The sequence below is a fragment of the Microcaecilia unicolor genome, chromosome 3, assembly GCF_901765095.1.
Source record: "Microcaecilia unicolor chromosome 3, aMicUni1.1, whole genome shotgun sequence".
Taxonomy (NCBI): domain Eukaryota; kingdom Metazoa; phylum Chordata; class Amphibia; order Gymnophiona; family Siphonopidae; genus Microcaecilia; species Microcaecilia unicolor.
This window is the reverse complement of record NC_044033.1, coordinates 409412972-409435516: the sequence shown is the minus strand read 5'-3', so window position 1 is coordinate 409435516 and position 22545 is coordinate 409412972. Positions and strand designations below refer to the sequence as shown.

At 45.4% G+C, this 22545-nt stretch overlaps 1 protein-coding gene across 1 annotated transcript in view; it reads right to left on the bottom strand.

Annotated features, from left to right (window-relative positions):
* The window catches only part of CD2AP (CD2 associated protein), a 442106-nt gene that overhangs the window by 333720 nt on the left and 85841 nt on the right, over nucleotides 1-22545 (bottom strand). The window contains 1 exon segment of the mRNA XM_030198789.1: nucleotides 15791-15944. Within this exon segment, the coding sequence (XP_030054649.1) occupies nucleotides 15791-15944 (154 nt within the window).

Below are 22545 nucleotides of genomic sequence, written 5' to 3'. Positions count from 1 at the left end.
TACCATTGACTGTACCAGGGTATGGAAAATGTATCTAGGGAAGAAAGGTTTTACTCTTAAGTTTCCACATGGTGAAGAACATCTTTTTGGTCGTGTTTTTCACGTGGGTGTCGAGAGTGAGGTTTCGATCAATGGTGACTCCAAAAATTTTCAAGTTTTGTACGACCGGAAGGGAACAGTATGGTGTGGTTATGGTATTGAAGGTTTTTGTGTTATGTTGTGAGGTGAGTACAAGGCATTGTGTTTTTTCTGCGTTAAGTTTTAATTGGAATGCATCTGCTCAGGTGTGCATTATTTGGAGGCTTTGGTTGATCTTGTTGGTGATTTCATTTAGATCATGTTTGAATGGAATGTAAATTGTGACGTGATCTGTATTAATGTAGGAGGTTAAGGTTTTGATTGGCTAGTAGCTTGGCTAAAGGTATCATCATTAGGTTGAATAGTGTTGGTGAGAGAGGGGATCCCTGGGGGACTCCACACTCAGGTATCCATAGTGGTGATCTGCCCGCGTTCGTTGTTACTTGGTATGATCTTGTGGTCAGGAATCCTTTGAACCATTTGAGAACTGTGCCTCCTACTCCGGAGTATTCTAGTATATGTATTAGTATATCATGGTTAACCATGTCAAAGGCACTGGACATGTCGAATTGCAGGAAGAGGATGTTGTTGCCAGTCGCAATTGCTTGTTTGAATGCGTTCATTGCGGACACTAGTACAGTTTCGGTGCTGTGATTCATCCAAAATCCTGATTGGGACTCGTGTAGAATTGAGTATTTATTTAGGTATTCAGTCAATTGTTTCGTCACTATGCCTTCTATGAGTTTGGTCATGAGTGGAATGGATGCTACTTGTCGATAGTTGTTTAGGTCCATTGTGCTTTTTTTAGCATCTTTCGGTAACGGAGTGAGTAGGATGTTTCCTTTATTCGTGGGAAAGAGTCCATTTTGGAGCCTGTAATTTATGTGGTTGGTGAGGTCTGTTTTGAATAAATAAATGAAGGACAAGAACAGAATTCAATGAGGAGAAGAAAGGCAGGAGGTAGAGGTAGAGGAATTAGAAGTTGAACTGCTGGCCTGTTTGGACAAAGATAAATATGCTGGGTTGCAGGAGAGGGAAAGGTTGCCCAAGCTGAACTTAACATCTAGATTAAAGAGTATGATGACAAAGATGAATAAGGAAAATGAAGTCTTTGGTGCAATAAAGGAATTGTGATAGACACTTCCTGTGATGAAGCTTGTGTCACATTCTCTATTTTTTCATTTTCCTTGGACTTCACGAAAAGATGAATAAGGTCATAACCTGTATAAAGGGACAAATTTTTTCTGAGAGAGTTTTACCAACAAGGACCCAGGACCAGAGAAATAAGAAAAAGACAACTCCTCCTCCTTGGAAAAATCATATTGAAGGAAAACTACAATCACTGCAAACAGTAGTGTCCATGTTAGATGAGTATTTAAAAGGATCAAGATCACCAAAGATAATGAAAAAAATTCCAAAACACCAAGTTGAAACACAAACATTGTAGAGATATGAGGAAAACATAGAAGAGATATCAAAATACATTATTTAGAGAAAACACAAAAACTACAAGGAAATGCGAAAGGTCATCAGTACAGTTAAAATACCACCAACTTTCTGGAGACACTTAATACAAGGACCCTGTACAGCACAACCAAAAAGTAGAATAGCTACTCTATACAGGAAAATTTAGAACAAGCAAACACAACAGCTATGGAATGGCCTGAAGTAACACAAAACTGGAAATCAGGTTAAAAAGAGCCCTGATCCAGATGGAGTGAACTAATTAACATCCCTTCACCAATAAATAGCAAACTACAAAAATCAATTGATCAGGAAGTCAGATTTCACACCACAATGGCTAACGGGAAGAATTCTGGTATTTCTAAAGGAAGATGTAAGTACCTTCCCAAAAATTACAGACTGATAACTTGTCTACCTACAATCTATAAGCTATTTACTGAAATAGATGCTGACAGAATATATGATCACATTGACTATAACATCATGGCAACAAGGGGGCACATGAATGAAAGCACAGCTCTTGCTAAATAAAGCCATCATGATTACAGCTAAAAAAAGTAGAAATCTCAGTGTAGCATGGATTATAAAAAAGCCTTTCATAGAGTGTCCCATACTCTTGGATAATATATTGTCTTGAAACGTACAAAATAAACACTAAACTGGTAGAGAACATTAATCTCACCATGAAAATATGGCAAACCATCTGTATCAGGGGTTCTCAACCCAGTCCTAGGGACACACCAAACCAGTCTGGGTTTCAAGATATCCACAATGAATGTGCATGAGAGTAGAAAAGGTGATGAGGCACTGACTGCTATCTGCCAGCTGAGCTGATGCTGCTGCCGCCACCACAGGTCCTTCTCCAACTCGTCCCGCTTCCAAAGCTGGGCACTTGCCTTCTCTGTCTGCCTCTGCTGTAGGTCCTTCTGGTTTCTCCTTTCCTGACTCAGCCCACCTCCTCCTTAAGTGTACTTCCTATGGTCCAAAGCCAGTTTCTGCCACAGGAGGAGGGGATGCCGCGCAGCAGCTAGCAGGAAGGATCTGTGGCAGCAGAGAGCCTGCGTTAACAGGTCAATTCGTCCAGTTTGGTATGTGTAAGTACTGCCAACTGGCATCTTATATTTTTAAAGCATGGCCATAATTGGGGGGGGGGGGGGTTAATGCGGGCCGCGGGTTTGAAGCAAAGGGCAGACCACCAGTTTGAAGAGGGTTTTGGGGGGGGGGGGCTGAGCTGCGGGTTTGAAGTGAAGATGTGATTCCATGTGCCCCAATGAAAGGCGAGTTTAATTTTACCAAGGAAGATTACAACAACAGTTAAGATGAACCCATCAGGAAAGAGGTTATTCTCACTGACATTTGGCCGTCTGTATTGTACTGAACAGTGTAAACAAATGAGCACAAATGAGCTTTTATTACATGATATTTATATCTACATATGGGAAGATTTCAAATAATTGAAAAAGCTGTCGAATGTTAAAAAAAAATAAAAATTGTACTCCACCTTTTAAGGCACTGCTGCCTATCCAACTGGAACAGCTTTTGACTCTGGGTAAAAGTCAGCAGTAGTGTTTGAGTCCTACACCTCGATGGACCAAAGTCCCATTAAAGCACTGATCACTAATTCCAGCTGAGCGATGCTGAGAAGAAAAGGGATGCAAATGAGCTGCTCGCAAAAGCAGCGAGCAACTTAGTAAGGGGGGGGGAGAAGCCAATCGGTCTGTCGAGCATGTGCAGAACAGCCAATCGCTAAGCGCGGCGGCTCTACGAATGCTACAGATGGTTTTCATACATGCATACAAGCTGCATGTATAAAAGCAGTTTGTAGATATTTTTTTGTTTTCCACAATTTATGACCCACAAGGAGATTGCAAAGGTTCAGAAACAGCTCATTTGTCAACCACTAGTTTGTCTTGTTGTTACTATATTTTGGGGATTTTAGGAATTAGTACAAACATTGTAGTTGGTTAGAGATTGAGAACTTGGCAGCACGCTACTGTACTCCTCCCTGTACTCCTGGCTCCTGCTCCAGCTGGAAGACCTCTGGGCTGATCTGTTATCTACGGTGCAGTTAGCTGAAAAAGAGAACAGGCAGGCTTCAGTTAACAGTTCTGAGTACTTCAGGGACATTTCTGGCGTTACTCATGAAAGCTGTAGGATAAAGCCAGGCTGGGATCCACATTTCTTGGCAAAACATATCCCAGAAGCAAGCCTACAAACAGACAATGTTTGTTTTTTGTTTTGTTTTGTTTTTTTAGTTTAAATGTCGAGAGCTTTTCTCTGAGGGTTCACACAAACTGGTGGTTGTGACGGCAACCGAAAAGAAACTATCAGGTTGGCAAAACAAGAAAAGAAAAGTAGCAAAAGAAGAGGCCATCCAGAAGCAAACAGGAGCACTATATAGTTTTATCAAATGATTAAAAGTGACTGGTGAGCACTCTCAGGAGGAGGAGGAGGAGGAGGAAGAAGACCAACCAGATAGAAGTACCTCTCGAGAAAGCCCATCGAAGAAGCTCATTGCCAACCAACAAGCAGCAGCTTCCAGTTCATTTATTTCTCACTGATGATGATTTCTCAAAAGGAACAGCAATAAGCATGGAAGGGCAAAGTGGACCGCCATGCACTTTTGAGGAAGAACAGTTTAGCCACAGTCATCAGTAGCTTCATCAACTTCAGATTCATCGGTACTTGAGCTATCTGATCCAGCAAAATGGCCAAAACTCACTGACAAAGTAAGAATTATTCTTGCAGAATCAGGACCTGTTCAAAAGAAAGGCATTTTGTATCTAGCAAACTCTAGTGGACGCAAGTTCAGTGATATATAATACAACTGAAAAATGGAAAAATGTGAACTACTGCCAAGACTGTGATTACTGTACTCAGTTTCCACAGGCTGCGTGTTCTGTTTCTGCTGCAAACTGTTTTCACCAACAGATCCAAGCAAATCATCCAGTAGTTTTATAATCGACTGCCTACAACTGGAGGAGTGTATCCAAGGAACTGTATTACACATGAAATAAGTCTGGATCATATGAAGCATCATATGAAGCATTCAAAAATGTGAATCGACTTCAGAAAGGATCTCAAAACAAAACTACACTTGATTCACAACATAAAAAGCTGTATGAGCTAGAAAAAAGGCATTGGTTGGACGTGATTGCAAGGATCATCAAAATAATCAAATTTCTAGGATCTCAATGTCTGGTTCTACGAGGCTAATCTGAAAAGCTTTTCGAAAGAAAACAACAACAACTTCCTTAAACTGGTTAAACCATTTGGAAAGTTTGATTCTGTCATGGTGACACATATAAGGAACGCTATAAGACAGGAATCCAAAATCCATTATTTGAGCAAAGACATAAGTACATAAGTATTGCCATACTGGGAAAGACCAAAGGTCCATCGAGCCCAGCATCCTCTTTCCAACAGTGGCCAATCCAGGTCACAAATACCTGGCAAGATTCCAAAAATGTGCAAAACATTTTATACTGTTTATCCCAGAAATAGTGGATTTTCCCCAAGTCCATTTAATAACGGTCTATGGACTTTTCCTTTAGGAAGCCGTCCAAACCTTTTTTTAAACTCCGCTAAGCTAACCGCCTTTACCACATTCTCTGGCAACGAATTCCAGAGTTTAATTACACGTTGAGTGAAGACAAATTTTCTCCGATTCGTTTTAAATTTATTACATTGCAGCTTCATTGCATGCCCCCTAATCCTAGTGTTTTTGGAAAGTGTGAACAGACGCTTCACATCTACCCGTTCAAATCCACTCATTTTATAGACCTCTATCATATCTCCCCTCAGTCGCCTTTTCTCCAAACTGAAGAGCCCTAGTCTCTTTAGCCTTTCCTCATAGGAAAGTCGTCCCATCCCCTTTATCATTTTCGTCACCCTTCTCTAATTCCATTATATCTTTTTTGAGATGCGGCGACCAGAATTAAACACAATATTCGAGGTGCGGTCGCACCATGGAGCGATACAAAGGCATTATAACATCCTCATTTTTGTTTTCCATTCCTTTCCTAATAATACCTAACATTCTATTTGCTTTCTTAGCCACAGCAGCACACTGAGCAGAAGGTTTCAACGTATCAACGACACCTAGATCCTTTTCTTGGTCCGTGACTCCTAACGTGGAACCTTGCCTGATGTAGCTATAATTCGGGTTCCTCTTTCCCACATGCATCATTTTGCACTTGCTCACATTACTTTCAACAATTTTTTATTGATTTTCAACACATAATAATAATACATTTCCATATGAATTGACCAATCAATATGCAATGTGTCATGACATGCTTCAATACACCATATTCAAGATATGTTTCATTCCGTTACCCCCCCCCCCTTTCCACCCTCTCCCCATCCCAAACTTCCTCCCCCTCCCCTCCTGCCAACATATGAAACAATAGCTGTAGAGAAAGGTCTCCCAAATTGAAAAACATTACATCTTAATATGAACAAAACTTGTAAACATAACCACAACTTGACCCAAGAACTCCCCCTTCTCCCATACCTCTCCCCTTATCCCTCCTACCCCAGTCCTCCTCTTCCCCCCTTGCCCAATCCCATCCCCGTCCCAAAGCACTTCTCAAAATTTCCATATTTCAACCTCATTTATTCCATGGGAGCCTATTCAAAATGTGACTCCTCGCCCTTGGTGAAATGGTGTTTATATAAGCCCCCCACACTGCTAGGAACCTCCGCTGCCTTCCCGGTGACAGACCTGCCCCTCTGGATTCCCAGGACAGCAAATCCTATTCCTCCAGTGCCAAAAGGAGGGTGGGCACTCCCGAGTCCAACAAAGGAGACTGCATTTCTTCCCAAATATACAAGCCTTCCGCAGGAACAGTTTCTCCCCCCTTGTTACTCCCATTCACATTCTAGGTACGCCAATTATAGCTTTCACTGTCTACCAGTGGAGGATGCTGAGGCTCAAGTTTAGCAAAAAATTCACTAAGCACCTTATTTATTGCCCTATCTTCATTTACCCGCATTCCTCTAGAATCCACCAATGTCGTTATCTTATGCTGACCCGAACTACCCCTTGCCAATCTGGCCAAAAGAGTGCTTCCCTTATTTGCAAATTTATAAAGTTGAAATTTATAAAAAGCTCACGATTTCTTTGTCTCTGCATGTATCAACTCATTTACAGCTTGTTGTGTTTCCAATAGTTGTACCTTTACTCGCAGACAATGATCTATGCCATACTGCTGCCTTAAGAGAGGTTACCTGCTTTTCTAAATGAAGAATCTCTCTTTTTCTCACCTTCTTCTGAAAACTGACATCATAGATCATTCCCCCTTGGAGAACCACTTTTGCTGTCTCCCAAAACAATATAGCATCAGATCTGTGCTGTTCATTATCAACTTTGTATTGTTGCCACTTAGATATCAGAAACGGCAAAAATTTACTATCCCTATATAGGTGAGAGGGGAATCTCCAGCTATTCCAAGGTTGTCTAGGCCGGCCTCCCTGTAAACTCATCTCCACCACACATGGTCAGAAATCATAATCGGGCCTACCTTTACACTTTCCACCTGTGTGAAAATTTCTCTGGAAATCAACAAATAACCTATTCTTGACAGCGTTGAGTGAACCCTTGACATGTGCGTGAAGTCCCTCTCCAAAGGGTTTTCTCCACCACATCCACAAGACCCAAAGATGATCCTAATAAGTTCACCCCTCTCACTGTTCTTGCTATTTCTCTATCTGTGGGTTTGGATCTATCTAACCTAGGGTCTGCCACATCATTTAAATCACCTCCCAACACTATCGGGATATCACCTAAATCTAGTATCAATCTGATCACCTTTGCATAAAACTCCCGATCAAATGTATTAGGAGCATAAAGATTACATAACAAAAGAGGCTGGCGCTCAAGCATCACCAAAGCCAGAACATATCTGCCTTCTGGGTCTGCTATAACTTTCTTAATCTCTAAATGCAATCCCTTCTTGAACAAGATTACCACAAACCCCCCTCCTTCCCACTGCTGGTGCTTCAACAATGTCTCCCACCCACCATCTTTTGAGTTTGGCGTGTTCTGTCGCTGAAAGATGAGATTCCTGCAGAAAGGCAACAGAGGTCCCCCCTGTCTCTTAATGCTTTTAAAACCTTATGTCTCTTGATTGGCGAATGAAAACCACCAACATTCCAAGTAGTAAATGTTAATCTGAACATATTAACCTACCCCTGACCGTACCTTATAGCCCATACTCCCAAATGTTTCCAACCTATGTTTTCCCCTTATGAGTGACCCAGCTTCCACCCCCCCTCCCCCCCCAAAGAACCTTAGGTACTCCATTCTTTTTCCTAGCCCCCTTTCCACTTTTCCCATATACCTTGAGTAGTGCTTCCCCCCTGTGTGACCTCCCCAAATCCCTACCCTCCCCCCTTCCCCCAATTCCCCCCTCCTAACCCCAAATATCCCTTTCGGTCACTCCATTCCGTTCTGGACTCAGAGCTGCCCACCCCTCTACTATGTATATCACCCAATCCCTCCCCTCTGAACACTTTCCAGCCTCTCGCCCCACCCTCATGAACATAAGATGTTACACCTGAAGTTCCCACTCAACCATTCATCCATTCTCTCTTTCCTATCTCTTTCTTCCCATTCACTCTGTGTTACAATAAAATGATGATATAAAGAAAAAATACTTTAAAACACATTCTCTTAAATCTCTATGCTCTCTATATTCTTACAACCAGTCCATGACTTCTCGATCATCCCACTCCTTTCAATGAGAATCCTCTTGAAGGTATGCCATTTATCAGTCTCTTTAGTTTATTCAGCAGGCCAGACCATTGTTGCTTCTCCCTGCAGTTTAAAAGAGCCTAGACCCGCTTCTGCCTTCTTAATGTTAGGATATTCGAAAGCCCGCCAAAATGCAGTCCGCTGTAACCACCAGATTAAAAGGCATACTACTGTAAAGCAGAAATCACTGTTCACGTATTCATGCCAATTATAACAGTCTCCACTCTATTGTACCTGTCCTTCCACTCGCTTCCTTTTACCCTTGCTTCATTCTGGCGTCCGTCATTTTGTCCACGAAGGTTTTTACTTCCTCCACTCGGTCAAAATAATACACTTGTCCTCCATCTTGAACTCTCAACCACGCTGGATATAAGAGGCTACAGTGGAACTTAATTTCAAATAATCTTGAACACACTGGCACAAAAGTCCTGCAAGCAGCCGATACCCTTGCTGAGTAGTCTTGGAAACATAAGACACGCTGATTTTGGTATTGTAAACGATTTCCCCCTCGCAAAGCCTGCAGGATCGTCATTTTGTGGGCATAGTTAAGCACTCTAAAGATGATTATTCTGAGGCGATCTCCTCCCGCTGCACACTGTCCCAGCTGATGCGCCCTTTCCACCCTGAAGTCTCCTGCCATTTCTTGTAATGCCGCTGCCTCCGGAACCAAGTCTCCAGAAATTTCTGCAGGTCTTCTTCTGGCAAGATCTCTGGGAGCCCAACAAAGCGCAAATTGTTCCAGCGATATCTATTTTCCAAGTTTTTCTCCTCTAGCTCCCGTACACTTTTGGATAGCTTTGGTTGTTCTGCAGATATTTTTTGCAGATCTTCATCCACCTGTCCCATCCGCTGCTGCATTGCCTGTACCTCCGCCATCATAGACACGTATCGCTCCTTCATGCCGTCCAATTTATCTATGATTTTTTGGAGTCTGGTTTCCATAGATTGTTCCACTGCCGCTCTCACTTCTGTTATTATTTCCGCGGCCCATTGCGAGCTCGGCGTTGGAGACGGCGGTAAACTTTTCTCCGCCATCTTGGGTTCCGCAAGCCGCCCTTTTTCACGGCTCTCTTTTCGTGCCGATTTTGTTGCCATCCACACCAACACAGCTTTCCACACCACCGCTGCACTATTCAGGTCCTGCTAAGGATAAGTATTTATCTTTTTGTAGGGTTTGGGTGCCAATATTTATGCTGATTAATCGGGCGCTCCGGAGCAGCAACTCTCCCCCTCCTTACTCCTTCATAGCCCAACCGGACGTGCACTTGCTCACATTAAACGTCATCTGCCATTTAGACACCCAGTCTCCCAGTCTTGTAAGGTCCTCTTGTAATTTTTCACAATCCACCAGCGATTTAACGACTTTGAATAATTTTGTGTCATCAGCAAATTTTATTACCTCACTAGTTACTCCCATCTCTAGGTCATTTATAAATATGTTAAAAAGCAGCGGTCCCAGCACAGAGCCCTGGGGAACCCCACTAACTACGCTTCTCCATTGAGAATACTGACCATTTAACCTTACTCTCTGTTTTCTATCTTTTAACCAGTTTTTAATCCACAATAGAACACTACCTCCTATCCCATGACTCTCCAATTTCCTCTGGAGTCTTTCATGAGGTACTTTGTCAAACGCCTTCTGAAAATCCAGATACACAATATCAACTGGCTCACCTTTATCCACATGTTTATTCACCCCTTCAAAGAAATGTAGTAGATTGGTGAGGCAAGATTTCCCTTCACTAAATCCCTGTTGACTTTGTCTCATTAATCCATGCTTTTGAATATGCTCTGTAATTTTGTTCTTAATAATAGTCTCTACCAATTTGCCCAGCACCAATGTCAGACTCACCGGTCTATAATTTCCTGGATCTCCTATGGAACCTTTTTTAAACTTTTGCGTTACATTGGCCACCCTCCAATCTTCCAGTACTATGCTCGATTTTAAGGATAAATTACATATTTCTAACAATAGCTCCACAAGCTAATTTTTCAGTTCTATCAGTACTCTGTGATGAATACCACCCGGTCCAGGAGATTTGCTACTCTTCAGTTTCTAGATCTGCTCCATTACATCCTCCAGGTTTACAGAGAATTCATCAAGTTTCTCCGACTCGTCAGCTTCGAATACCATTTCGGGCACCGGTATCCCACCCAAATCTTCCTCGGTGAAGACCGAAGCAAAGAATTAATTTAATCTCTCTGCTATGGCTTTGTTTTCCCTGATCGCCCCTTTTACTTCTTGGTCATCTAACGGTCCAACTGATTCTTTTGCCGGCTTCCTGCTTTTAATATACCTAAAAAAAAAATTTACTATGTGTTTTTGCCTCCAACGTAATCTTTTTTTCGAACTCCCTCTTCACTTTCCTTATCAGCGCTTTGTTTTTGACTTGACATTCCTTATACCATTTCTTATTATTTTCAGTCGGTTCTGTCTTCCATTTTCTGAAGGATTTTCTTTTAGCTCAAATAGCTTCTTTCACTTCACTATTTAACCACGCTGGCTGTCGTTTGGTTTTCCATCCTCCTTTTTTAATAACATAGTAACATAGTAGATGACGGCAGAAAAAGACCTACACGGTCCATCCAGTCTGCCCAAGATAAACTCATATGTGTATACCTTACCTTGATTTGTACCTGTCTTTTTCAGGGCACAGACCGTATAAGTCTGCCCAGCAGTATTCCCCGCCTCCCAACCACCAGTCCTGTCTCCCATCACCGGCTCTGGCACAGACCGTATAAGTCTGCCCTCCACTATCCACACCTCCCAACCACCAACCCCTCTTCCCCCCACCTGTTCTACCACCCAATTTTAGCTAAGGTTCTGAGGATTCATTCCTTCTGCACAGGATTCCTTTATGCATATCCCACGCATGTTTGAATTCAGTTACCGTTTTCATCTCCACCACCTCCCGCGGGAGGGCATTCCAAGCATCCACCACCCTCTCCGTGAAAAAATACTTCCTGACATCTTTCCTGAGTCTGCCCCCCCCCTTCAATCTCATTTCATGTCCTCTCGTTTTACCACCTTCCCATCTCCGGAAAAGATTCGTTTGCGGATTAATACCTTTCAAATATTTGAACGTCTGTATCATATCACCCCTGTTCCTCCTTTCCTCCAGGGTATACATGTTCAGGTCAGCAAGTCTCTCTTCATACGACTTGGAACGCAAATCCCATACCATTCTCGTAGCTTTTCTTTGCACCGCTTCCATTTTTTTAACATCCTTTGCAAGGTACGGCCTCCAAAACTGAACACAATACTCCAGGTGGGGCCTCACCAACGTCTTATACAGGGGCATTAAAACCTCCTTTTTTTCTGCTGGTCACACCTCTCTCTATACAGCCTGGCAATCTTCTAGCTACGGCCACCGCCTTGTCGCACTGTTTCGTCGCCATCAAGTCCTCAGATACTATCACCCCAAGATCCCTCTCCCCCTCCGTGCCTATCAGACTCTCCCCGCCTAACACATACGTCTCCCTTGGATTTCTACTCCCTAAGTGCATCACTTTGCAATTCTTCGCATTGAATTTTAATTGCCAAACGTTAGACCATTCTTCCAGCTTCTTCAGATCTTTTTTCATGTTTTCCACTCCCTCCGGGATGTCCACTCTGTTGCAAATCTTGGTGTCATCCGCAAAAAGGCAAACTTTACCTTGTAACCCTTCGGTAATGTCACTCACAAATATATTGAACAGAATCGGCCCCAGCACCGATCCCTGAGGCACTCCACTACTCACCTTTCCCTCCTCCGAGCGAACTCCATTCACCACCACCCTCTGGCGTCTGCCCGTCAACCAGTTCCTAATCCAGTTTACCACTTCGGGTCCTATCTTCAGCCCATCTAGTTTATTCAAGAGCCTCCTGTGGGGAACCGTGTCAAAAGCCTTGCTGAAATCTAAGTAGATTACGTCCATAGCACGTCCTTGATTTAATTCTCCTGTCACCCAGTCAAAGAATTCAATGAGATTCGTTTGGCACGATTTCCCTTTGGTGAAACCATGTTGAATATATTTGGCCTGGGCTTCCAAGATGGTGTTTTTGAACAGCATCCACACCTGATGTAAATTTTTGACCCTCGCAGTCGCTCCTCTAAGTTTTCTTTTCACTGTTCTTCTCATTTTATCATAGTCTCCTTTTTAAAAGTTAAACGCTAAAGTATTTGATTTCCTATGTATACTTACTTCAATTTTGAGCAAGGCCGTCACTGAAAAGATCTTGTCTGAAATCAAGAAAGCAAAGTACTATTCTATAATATTGGACTGTATACCAGATGTCAGTCACACTGAGCAGATAATTATTATTATATATTTTTTTGTTACATTTGTACCCCGCGCTTTCCCACTCATGGCAGGCTCAATGTGGCTTACATGGGGCAATGGAGGGTTAAGTGACTTGCCCAGAGTCACAAGGAGCTGCCTGTGCCTGAAGTGGGAATTGCCCTGAGGACATCCAAAAGGCGCAATTGCCCAAAGGAGTCCGGAAACTCCTCCTTACAAAAGGAAGGAAGAAAAATGGGCTGGTTCAGGTGAAAAGCTGAAACCACCTTAGGCAGAAAGGAAGGCATCGTACGAACAGTTACCCCGGATTCTGAGAACTGTAAAAAAGGATCCCGACAGGAAAGAGCCTGAAGCTCAGAAACTCTTCTTGCCGACATCATTGCCACTAAAAAACTGTCTTGACAGTCACATCCTTCTCAGAAGCCAGTTTAAGAGGCTAAATGGAGATCGCTGGAGCGCCTACAACAGGAGCCCCAGGTTCCAAGCCGGACAGGGCGACCACAAAGGAGGACAGAGACGAAGCGCCCCTCTGAGAAATTGGACAATATCCGGATGAGCAGCAAGAGACAAGCCGACGACTTTCCCCCGGAAGCAGGCCAACGCTGCCACTTGAACTCAAAGGGAATTGTAGGCCAGGCCCTTTCGTAGCCTGTCCTGCAAAATGTCCAGCAAAAGTGAGACTGTCGCCAGAGTCGGCGTGATAGACTTTGGAGTACACCACGCCTAAAAAGCGCGCCAGATCCGAGCATAAGTCGCAGAAGTAGACCGCATGCGAGCCTGCAAGAGCGTGGCAATAACCTTATTAGAACAGCCATTGTCCCTCAACTGCGCCCTCTCAAGAGCAAAGCCATAAGACCAAAGCAGCAAGGATCTTCCATAGTCACCGGACCCTGAACTAACAAGTTCGGAACCCGAGGCAAAGGAAGAGGCGCGTCCACCAGCATCCACCAGAGATCCACGTACCACGGACGCCTTGGCCAATCCGGGGCGATAAGAATCACCAATCCTCGGTGCAGGCGAATCCAAAGTAGTACTCGCCCTATCAAGGGCCAAGGGTAACCTCACGAGCCTTTGTTTAGAGTCCATGTCAGTCGCCCAATGCCGGAGTCAAAGAAGGCAGTGGCAGCAACCGCCACCGACATCTGCTTAGCCGAAGCTCTGACCAGATCATAAAGGGCATCAGCCAAAAAAGACAGGGCAGACTCCATATGCGGGCTGGGCTGACCTCCATCGGCGGGCTGCTCAACCGCCTGCTGCAAACAGGAAAGGCAGGCCCGGGCTGCATAGGAACTGCAAATAGCCGCCCTTAAGGAAAGGTCAGAGATTTCAAAGGACTGCTGAAGCCGCCGGTCCTGCATATCTTTCAAAGCAACCCCTCCCTCCAACGAGAGAGTAGTCTTTTTAGTCACAGCTGTGACTAACGCATCCACTTTAGGCATCCCAAAGAGGGCCAACAGACTTTCACTCAGAGGGTAAAGGTGACACATAGCCCTGGCCACCTTCAAGTGACCATCAGGGTCAGCCCATTGAGCTGAAATAAGCTCTTGGATGGAAGCATGCACGGGCCATCCTAGGATTAATAGAAGAAGCAGCGCCCTCGTCAGGATCTTCAATACAAAGGGCCTGTAAGGCATCAGAAATGAGAGCTGGCAGCTCGTCACGGTGGAAAATCCAAACCGCTTTAGGGTCATCCAACTCCTGTGGCAAGCAGCCACCCTCGTCTGGATCATCAGTCCATGAGGGCCTGCCAGAATCCTCAGACTCCCCGAAACTAGACCACGGGGAAGAACAGGGTGAAGAACCCCCCTCAGACGGGGTATTCACTCATCTACGCTTAGCGTCAGCCAAAAGTTCGGGGGAAGAAATAAAGTCTCCAGCAGACGCTGGGCTATCAAGAACTGGAGGCAATCCAGTCCGAAAGGAATTGTCAGGAGCCTCAGGCAGTGCTCTTTTTAACATAGAAGCCTTATGCATCAGCACCACAAATTCAGGGGAGAAAAACTCACCCTGTACATCCGCCCCCACATTGGGGGAAGCGCAGGCAATAGCTCCTCTAGAAACCTCAAAACGAGGTGTCCCCCTGCACTCAGACTCCTCCACAACTGCGAGGGTCGAGTCATGCGGCGCCTCCAAGATGGCGCCCACTGCCAACTCCGTCAGGCGGGAAGAATCACCGCCTGCCATGTTCGTGCCAGCATTAGCATCTAGGCAGCATGTGCTGCAAAGCCCCGCTGCTGATCTACGTTTCCCACAGTGGGAGCAGCGCTTAACCCCTTCAGCAGCCATTAAATACAGAAAACAATGCCAAAACTTACCCCGCACAGAGCGCTTTCAGCGGCAACCTCCTCGGAGGAGCTGGGCACCACTCTCACCTCAGGAGACCGAGTCAAACGAGCTTTGGTCAAGCTGCACCGAACCACGCTGAGAAAGCAAGCCTCTCTCTTTTTTTTTTTATTTTTTTTTTTACTGTGAGGAAAGTTAGAGGCAGGCAGCCACAGAGGAACTCCGGGAGGAGGGAGAATGGGGTAAGGCAGGTACAGGGAAAACCAAGTATGCCTTTAAAGTGGGTACCACCAGCCACAACACCCTCCACTCTACTAGCAAAGCACAGGAGCCACCCCAGGCAGAAATCCAGGAGCTGAGAAAGCGATGTCCACACCTGCTGGGAGATAGAGATATACTGAAGGCAGAGGGGGCTGGGCGTCCAGGAACACCATGTGCTTTCAGTGTTCTCTATCTCCACCTGCTGGTAGGCGGATATAACCCATCAGTTAATGGATTAATCTGCTGTTGATGACAAGGAATGGGTTTATTTTTATTACACCACACTTGCTTTTCCAATTCATCTTTAACTCATTTCTTTGCTAGCTACCAGCGGAGGAGTGGCCTAGTGGTTAGAGAACTGGTCTTGAAATCCAGAGGCGGCCGGTTCAAATCCCACTGCTGTTCCTTGTCATCTTGGACAAGTCACTTAACCCTCCATTGCCTCAGGTACAAACTTAGATTGTGAGCCCCCCTGGGACAGAGACTATCCAGAGTACCTGAATGTAACTCACCTTGAGCTACTACTGAAAAAGGTGTGAGCAAAATCTAAATAAACAAAATAAATAAATAAAACAAAGACCACAGAAACCATTCAGGACATCAGAACTAAATGTTGATTCATTATTACTTCCACTATAGAAACAAAAATAAAGGATGTTTACATACTTTTTTTGAAGCTTTTATTTGATGGATGCGACTGGAAACCTATTGTTGGAAGTCCATATGTGCTCATGCGTTGAACAAGACTTGCTACATTCCCAGCCTTTTCCCTCTTCACCAAGGCATTTTCATCCTTGGCTTCCATCTCTTTCTTAATTTCCTGAAGAGAAAAAAAGAAATTAAACACAATCAATTTGAATGTCACACCTTAAATGAAGATTCTACTTCAAATTCTGATAAAAATGTACTGAATGGAGTTTTTAACAAGTTAGCAATGGAATGTAAAGCACCTGTGTAAACTATAACCAGGAAAATATTGCTTTCATTGCTTTTTAAATAAATCAAAATTTCCATGTAAATCATAGTAAGCCAATGTTTCCAACAATATTTCCTAATATTTATTTATTTACCGCCTTTTTGAAAGAATTCACTCAAGGTGGTGGACAATAAGACTAAATCAAGCATAAGCAATAGACAATTACAGCAGTAAAAATATTCATATGACAATACAAAGTATGGCATAGTATACTACATACAATATCAACAGAATACGTAACAGAACATTTTAATAGAAAGCATAGAGTAAAAGCAAAGATGGACCATATAGATAATTAAGAGAGTAAGAGGAGATACAAAATAAGGGGACTAATTTAAAGGAAGTTGCACATGAGATCAGAGAGATGATTAAATGTTGTCTCAGCTAGGGTAGGAGTAAACATGTCCTGCTGCAGATGTGCAGCCCGTGTCACTCCTTGTGTGTTTGCAAGACTAAGAAGTTAGTTACTTCTTCCATTAAAGGCCTGGTTGAAGAGTTTTCATCTGCTTCCTGAAGTAGAGAGTCTTCCTTTCAGGCCGTGTATTCTAGATTAGGGGGGCTACTCTAGAGAAGGCTCGCTTGCAGGTATCACATTTTGTAATATCTTTTGGAGAGGATGTGGTTAGGAATACCTCGTGGGAGGACCTTAGTGTCCTTGGAGGTGTGTAGAGGGTCATCCTGTTTTTCAAGTACTCTGGGCCATTTCCTTTAAGGGCCTTGAAGATCAGACAGAGTTTTAAATTTAGACCTGTATTGTACTGGTAGCCAGTGAAGTTTTTGCAAAAATGGTGTGATGTGGTCATGTCACTTGCAACCTTCTATGAGTCTTGTTGCAGCATTCTGAATCAATTGGAGCTGGTGCAGACCCTTTGTAGTCAGACCTGCATGCAGTGCATTACAGTAATCCAGTTATCATGGAATGCACAACTGGGATATGATTTTCCTTCTTGATGTAAAGAGAGAGGCAGTATAGCTGTTGCGAACAGTAGAAGCAGCTCTTCAAGAAGGCTGCTTGGATTTGGGGAATCAGAGTAAGTGTTGATGTATTCCAAGGTTCCTGACTTGTGATTTGAGGAGGAGGGGGGGAGTTCATACTTCCCAAAAGAGATTTTGATGTCAGGTACGCATTCACTTGTGTTAGGGACCCAGAGAAGCTCGGTTTTACTTAGGTTCAGGCAAAGTTCGTTGTGTTTAGCCCATTCTTGAATTGATGTTAAGCACATGATCAGTTTATTCAGGACTGTAGGTAAGTCAGGTTCAATGGGTATGAGTAGCTGCATATCATCCATGCAGATGTAGAACTGAGTGTCCATTGAACGAATCAGCTCGGCTAGTTACTTGAGGTAGAAATTGAACAGAATGGGTGATAGTATCAATCCTTGTGGTACCCCACAAGTCAGTGCCCGAAGTGGCGATGAGGTGCTGCCAAACATTATGGATTGTTGCCTGTCTGATAGATAAGATCTGAACCACGCAAGTGCTGTTCCATTGATACCTGTTTCTGAAAGTCAGGTTAGCATATCATGATCCACAGTGTCAAAAGCTGCCACCTGCAGGTCTTTATCTGCCGTCATTTACTATGTTACTATATATATATATGTAAGAAATCTAGCATTACTAACTCCAAGGCAAATCTCCTGTTTTGGTTTCTGTGAAGATCATCTAGTAGGAATACGAGGATCGTTTCTGTTCCATAACTGGCTGAATCCAGATTGACATGGATCTAACCAGTTTCTCTTTTCTCTTATAGAACACACTGTTTGTTCTATAAGTTTCCCTAGAAATGGGATGTTGGATACTGTCCGGTAACTTTCAAGTTTGTCATGGTCAAAGTTGTTTTTCTTTAGCAAAGGGTGAACCACTGCATTTTTAATGCTGTCGGTAGTTAACATTAGAAAGAGAGTTGTTCACAATTTTAATGGCACCTTCTATGATGCTCATACTTGCCTGCTGCATTGGTTGTTATCGGCAGGGGTCAAGGGAGCAGGTAGTTGGTCGAAGGTCTCTTAGGATTTTGTAAAGGCTCTCTTCTTTAATTGGGTTAAAAGTGCCCCATGTGTCTCTGTCAGGACATATGGGACAACGTTTGTGCACTCCTGGTTAACTGATTGGAGGCTGGGTAAGATTGCCTGTAACTCCTGGTAGAGACTTAATTTTGTTGGCAAAGTAAGCAGCAAAATCATTGAACTTCAGCTTTGACTGAGTAGGCCAGTTCTATTGTGGGGGGTTGCAGTAGGCTGTTTACTATACTGAACAGCTGCTTGGTTTAATTAGCAGCCTGCGCAATGCATTGAGAGAAATAGTTTTTTGGTTACTGTCAAGGCTTGGTGATACTTTGTCATGTGCTTCCTACAGTTTAGCCTGTCTTCATCCATGCAAGATTTCCCCATAAATCAATGCACCAGCAACAAGTTAATTTTAAAATACATTAATTCAATTTGCCTTTTCCTTATTTATCATAGATTTGTGTTAACAGAATCCCATGAGTCCCACCTAGCTCAAATAGTTTACATACTGTATATACTTGAATAAAAAACCCATCCGCATACAAACCAAGAACACTTTTCCCCTAAAGAAAAAGAGGGGGAGGAATGTTACCTCTAATATAAACAAATGGTTTATATTCAAGTAAAGGTAGTTCTGTCTCTCCTTCCAACGCTCCCCCCCCCCCCTAACCCCTGTGGCATCCGGCAGGGCCGCCGAGAGACTGGGCCAGGCCCGGGGCAAGGCCGCCCCCGTGGACCCGCCTCTGCCGCCCCCTGAGGTCACCGCCACTCCCCCCCGCCACCCCCCCCCCCCCGAGGTCGCCACCACCGCTCCCCTCCTCCATTGAAATCGCAGTCTCACCTCCGTGAAAGCAGCGCTGCAGGCAGCAGAACACCTCCCTTTGGCCCTCCTTCCCTCCTTGTGTCCCACCCTCGCGGAAGTTACGTCAGACGAGGGCGGGACACAGGGAGGGAAGGAGGCCCGAAGGGAGGTGTTCTGCTGCCTGCAGCGCTGCTTTCACGGAGGGGAGACTGCGATTTCAATGCAGGGGGCAGACGGTCAACGACGGAGGGCGGGTGGGACTGTGGTCGGGCCCCCCTTGGAGGCCCGGGCCCGGGGAATTTTGTCCCCCTGCCCCCCCCCCCCCCCCCCCCCCCCGCCCGCTCAGTGGCTGTGGCATCTGGCATTCCTGCCATGGTGTCATCCCGTGGCTGGATCTGCCCCTAGATACCCCACTTACAGGAAAATCTCAGTCTCTCCTGGTAACATGAACACCTCCCTCCTGGACCCACCGTAGGCCCCTCCCTGGGCCTACCTTACAGCCCTGGTGGTCCAGTGGTGAGCTGGGCAGGAGCGACCTCCTATACTCCAGCCCATGCAGTCTCCTTAGTTAAAATAGCTGCTGCATATTTAAGCAGCAGTGCAGCAGGAACTCACGGCAGCCATTTTACTGCATGGGAAGGAGTGTAAGAGGATCACTCTTGTTACAAGGAGGGACTGAATGTTTCCAGTTGGGAGGGGGGGGGGGCGGCTGCGAGCAAAGCCAGCCACAGGATGACAGCAGGACAGCTCAGGAAAGGGATAGGACAGTAGTGCCAGTTACTGGGTGAGAATGGGGGCTAAAAATAAACCAAGACCCCCATATGTTTGGGCCAATATTTTGGCTCAAAAATCTCAGTTTATATTCAAGTATATAAGGTGGTCTTTTAAAGGGAAAATTAGGTTCTTACCGTGATAATTTTCTTTCCTTTAGTCATAGCAGATGCAGCCATTACAGATGGGTTGTGTCCATCAACCAGCAGAGGGAGATAGAGCGCAAACTTTTTTCAGTGCCTCATACCAGCTTGCTCCACTGCCTCTCTTCAGTATTTGAAGCTTCCAAAGCAGTATGGCAAACCGCAATGGGAATAACATGAGCTTTCCTCACAGCAAACGATGGCCCTACAACAAAGGGCATTAACTCAGAATGGAGGGAATAAACTCATCCTCCTGGAGGGAATAAACTCATCCTCCAAAACATGAAACTGGAGGGAATTAAGTCATCCTCCTTTAATTGAACAAGAATCCTGAAGACTGTTTTCCGACTTTCTCCCAAGGACGGAATCTCCAGGAAACACGAACAGAACCTGAAATAGATTTACAGCAGATAGCATCAGACAGGAAGGGATCATGGCTGCATCTGCTATGACTAAAGGAAAGAAAATTATCACGGTAAGAACCTAATTTTCCCTTCCTTGTCATCAAGCAGATGCAGCCACTACAGATGGGATGTATCAAAGCAATCCCTAGATAGGGTGGGAACAAGCCACACCACACGCCAGCACTTGCGCTCCAAAATGTGCGTCCCTCCTGGCAGCCACATCCAGCCTGTAATGTCGGGCAAAAGAGAGCTTAGAAGCCCATGTTGCTGCACTACAAATCTCTTGAAGAGAGAGTGCTCCAGTTTCAGCCCAAGAAGAGGAAATTCCTCTAGTGGAATGCGCCTTAAAGGCATCAGGCGGAGGCCGGCCGGCAAGCAAATAAGCTGAAAAGATAGATTCTTTAAGCCAGCGGGCAATAGTGGCTTTAGACGCTGGAGACTCTCTGCGAGGACCTGATAGCAAAACAAACAGATGATCAGAGGTCCTGAAAGAGTTAGTAACTCGCAGATACTGCAGCAGAGTCCTGCGCACGTCCAACAGGTGCAATTGCCCAAAAGATTCTGGAAACTCCTCCTCGACAAAGGAGGGCTAGAAAATAGGTTGGTTTAGGTGAAACGCTGAAACCACCTTAGGCAAGAAGGAAGGCATGGTCCGAACCATGACCCCAGACTCTGAAAACTGCAGAAAAGAGTCTCTACAGGACAGCACCTGGAGCTCTGACACTCGTCTCGCCGAAGTAATGGCCACTAACAAGATGGCCTTCAGTGTCAAATCTTTCTCTGAAGCACTCCGAAGCGGTTCAAAGGGAGCACCCTGAAGGGCCTTCAGCACTAGCCCCAGGTTTCAAGCTGGACAAGGTGCACGCACGGGAGGACGGAGCCGAAGCACCCCTCTAAGAAACCGTGCCACATCCGGATGAGCAGCTAAAAACACACCTTCAACCTTGCCACGCAGGGAGGCCAACTCTGCCACTTGCACCCGCAGGGAATTATAGGCCAAGCCTTTTTGTACACCATCCTGCAAAAAGTCCAGAATCGGCGAGACAGGAGCCCGCAGGGGTGTGATCTCTCTGGAAGCACACCAGACTTCAAACTGGCGCCAAATCCTGGCATAAGCCACGGAAGTGGAACGCTTGCGGGCTTGCAGGAGAGTGGTAATTACTTTATTGGAATAGCCTCTGCCTCTCAATTGTCAGGCCATAAGACCAAATCGGCTGGCGTCCTCCATGGTCACCGGACCCTGTGACAACAGGTTGAGAACCAGAGGTAACTGAAGGAGATCCTCTACGAGCATCTGTCGGAGGGCCGCATACCAAGGCCTCCTGGGCCAATCCGGGATGACGAGAACCACTTCTCCTGGATGCAGCCGAATCCGCAGGAGCACTCGCCCTATCAAGGGCCACGGAGGGAACACATACAGTAGGCCCGGAGGCCAGGGTTGAGCCAAGGCATCCAACCCCGCCGCGCGAGGATCTCTCCATCTGCTGAAGAAGCACGGGACTTTGGCATTGGTGCTTGTCGCCATTAGATCCATCACGGGCTTGCCCCACTTGGCACATATCTGCAGGAACACTTCGTCTGCAAGTTCCCACTCTGCTGGATCGATCTGATGCCTGCTTAGATAATCGGCTTGCACGTTGCTCTGACCTGCAATGTGAGCTGCCGACAGAAACTGTAGATGCAGCTCGGCCCAGTGGCAAATTTGTTCGGCCTGCGCGGCTAGAGCTCCGCACTGAGTGCCGCCTTGTCGATTTATGTAGGCCACTGCTGTCATGTTGTCCGACATCACTCTGACAGCCAATCTTTCCAGGGTCACTTGAAAGGCCAGAAGCGCCTGAAACACCGCTTTCAACTCTAGGCGGTTGATGACTCCGACTCCTCAGGTGTCCATAGACCCTGGGCATGCTTCCCCTTGCAATGTGCACCCCAGCCTTTCAGACTGGCATCTGTCACCACTAGGCACCAATCGGGGAGCGCCAGCGGCATTCCTCGCCGCAGCATGATGTCTGAGAGCCACCACTCCATGCTGAGTCGGGCCGCAGGGAGCCAAGAGAGTCTGCATTGGTAATCCTGAGATACTGGAGACCATCTTTGGAGTAGAGCATACTGTAGAGGTCTCAGGTGCGCTCTCGCCCAGGGCACCAGTTCCATGGTGGCCGTCATCGATCCAAGCAGCTGGACAATGTCCTAAGCTCGCGGGCGGGGCATCCTCAGGAGCAGACGGACCTGATTCTGAAGCTTGCCCCGCCTTTGCTCGGGTAGGTACACATACCCCGAGGCTGTGTCGAACCTGGCCCCCAAATATTCTAGAGACTGCGA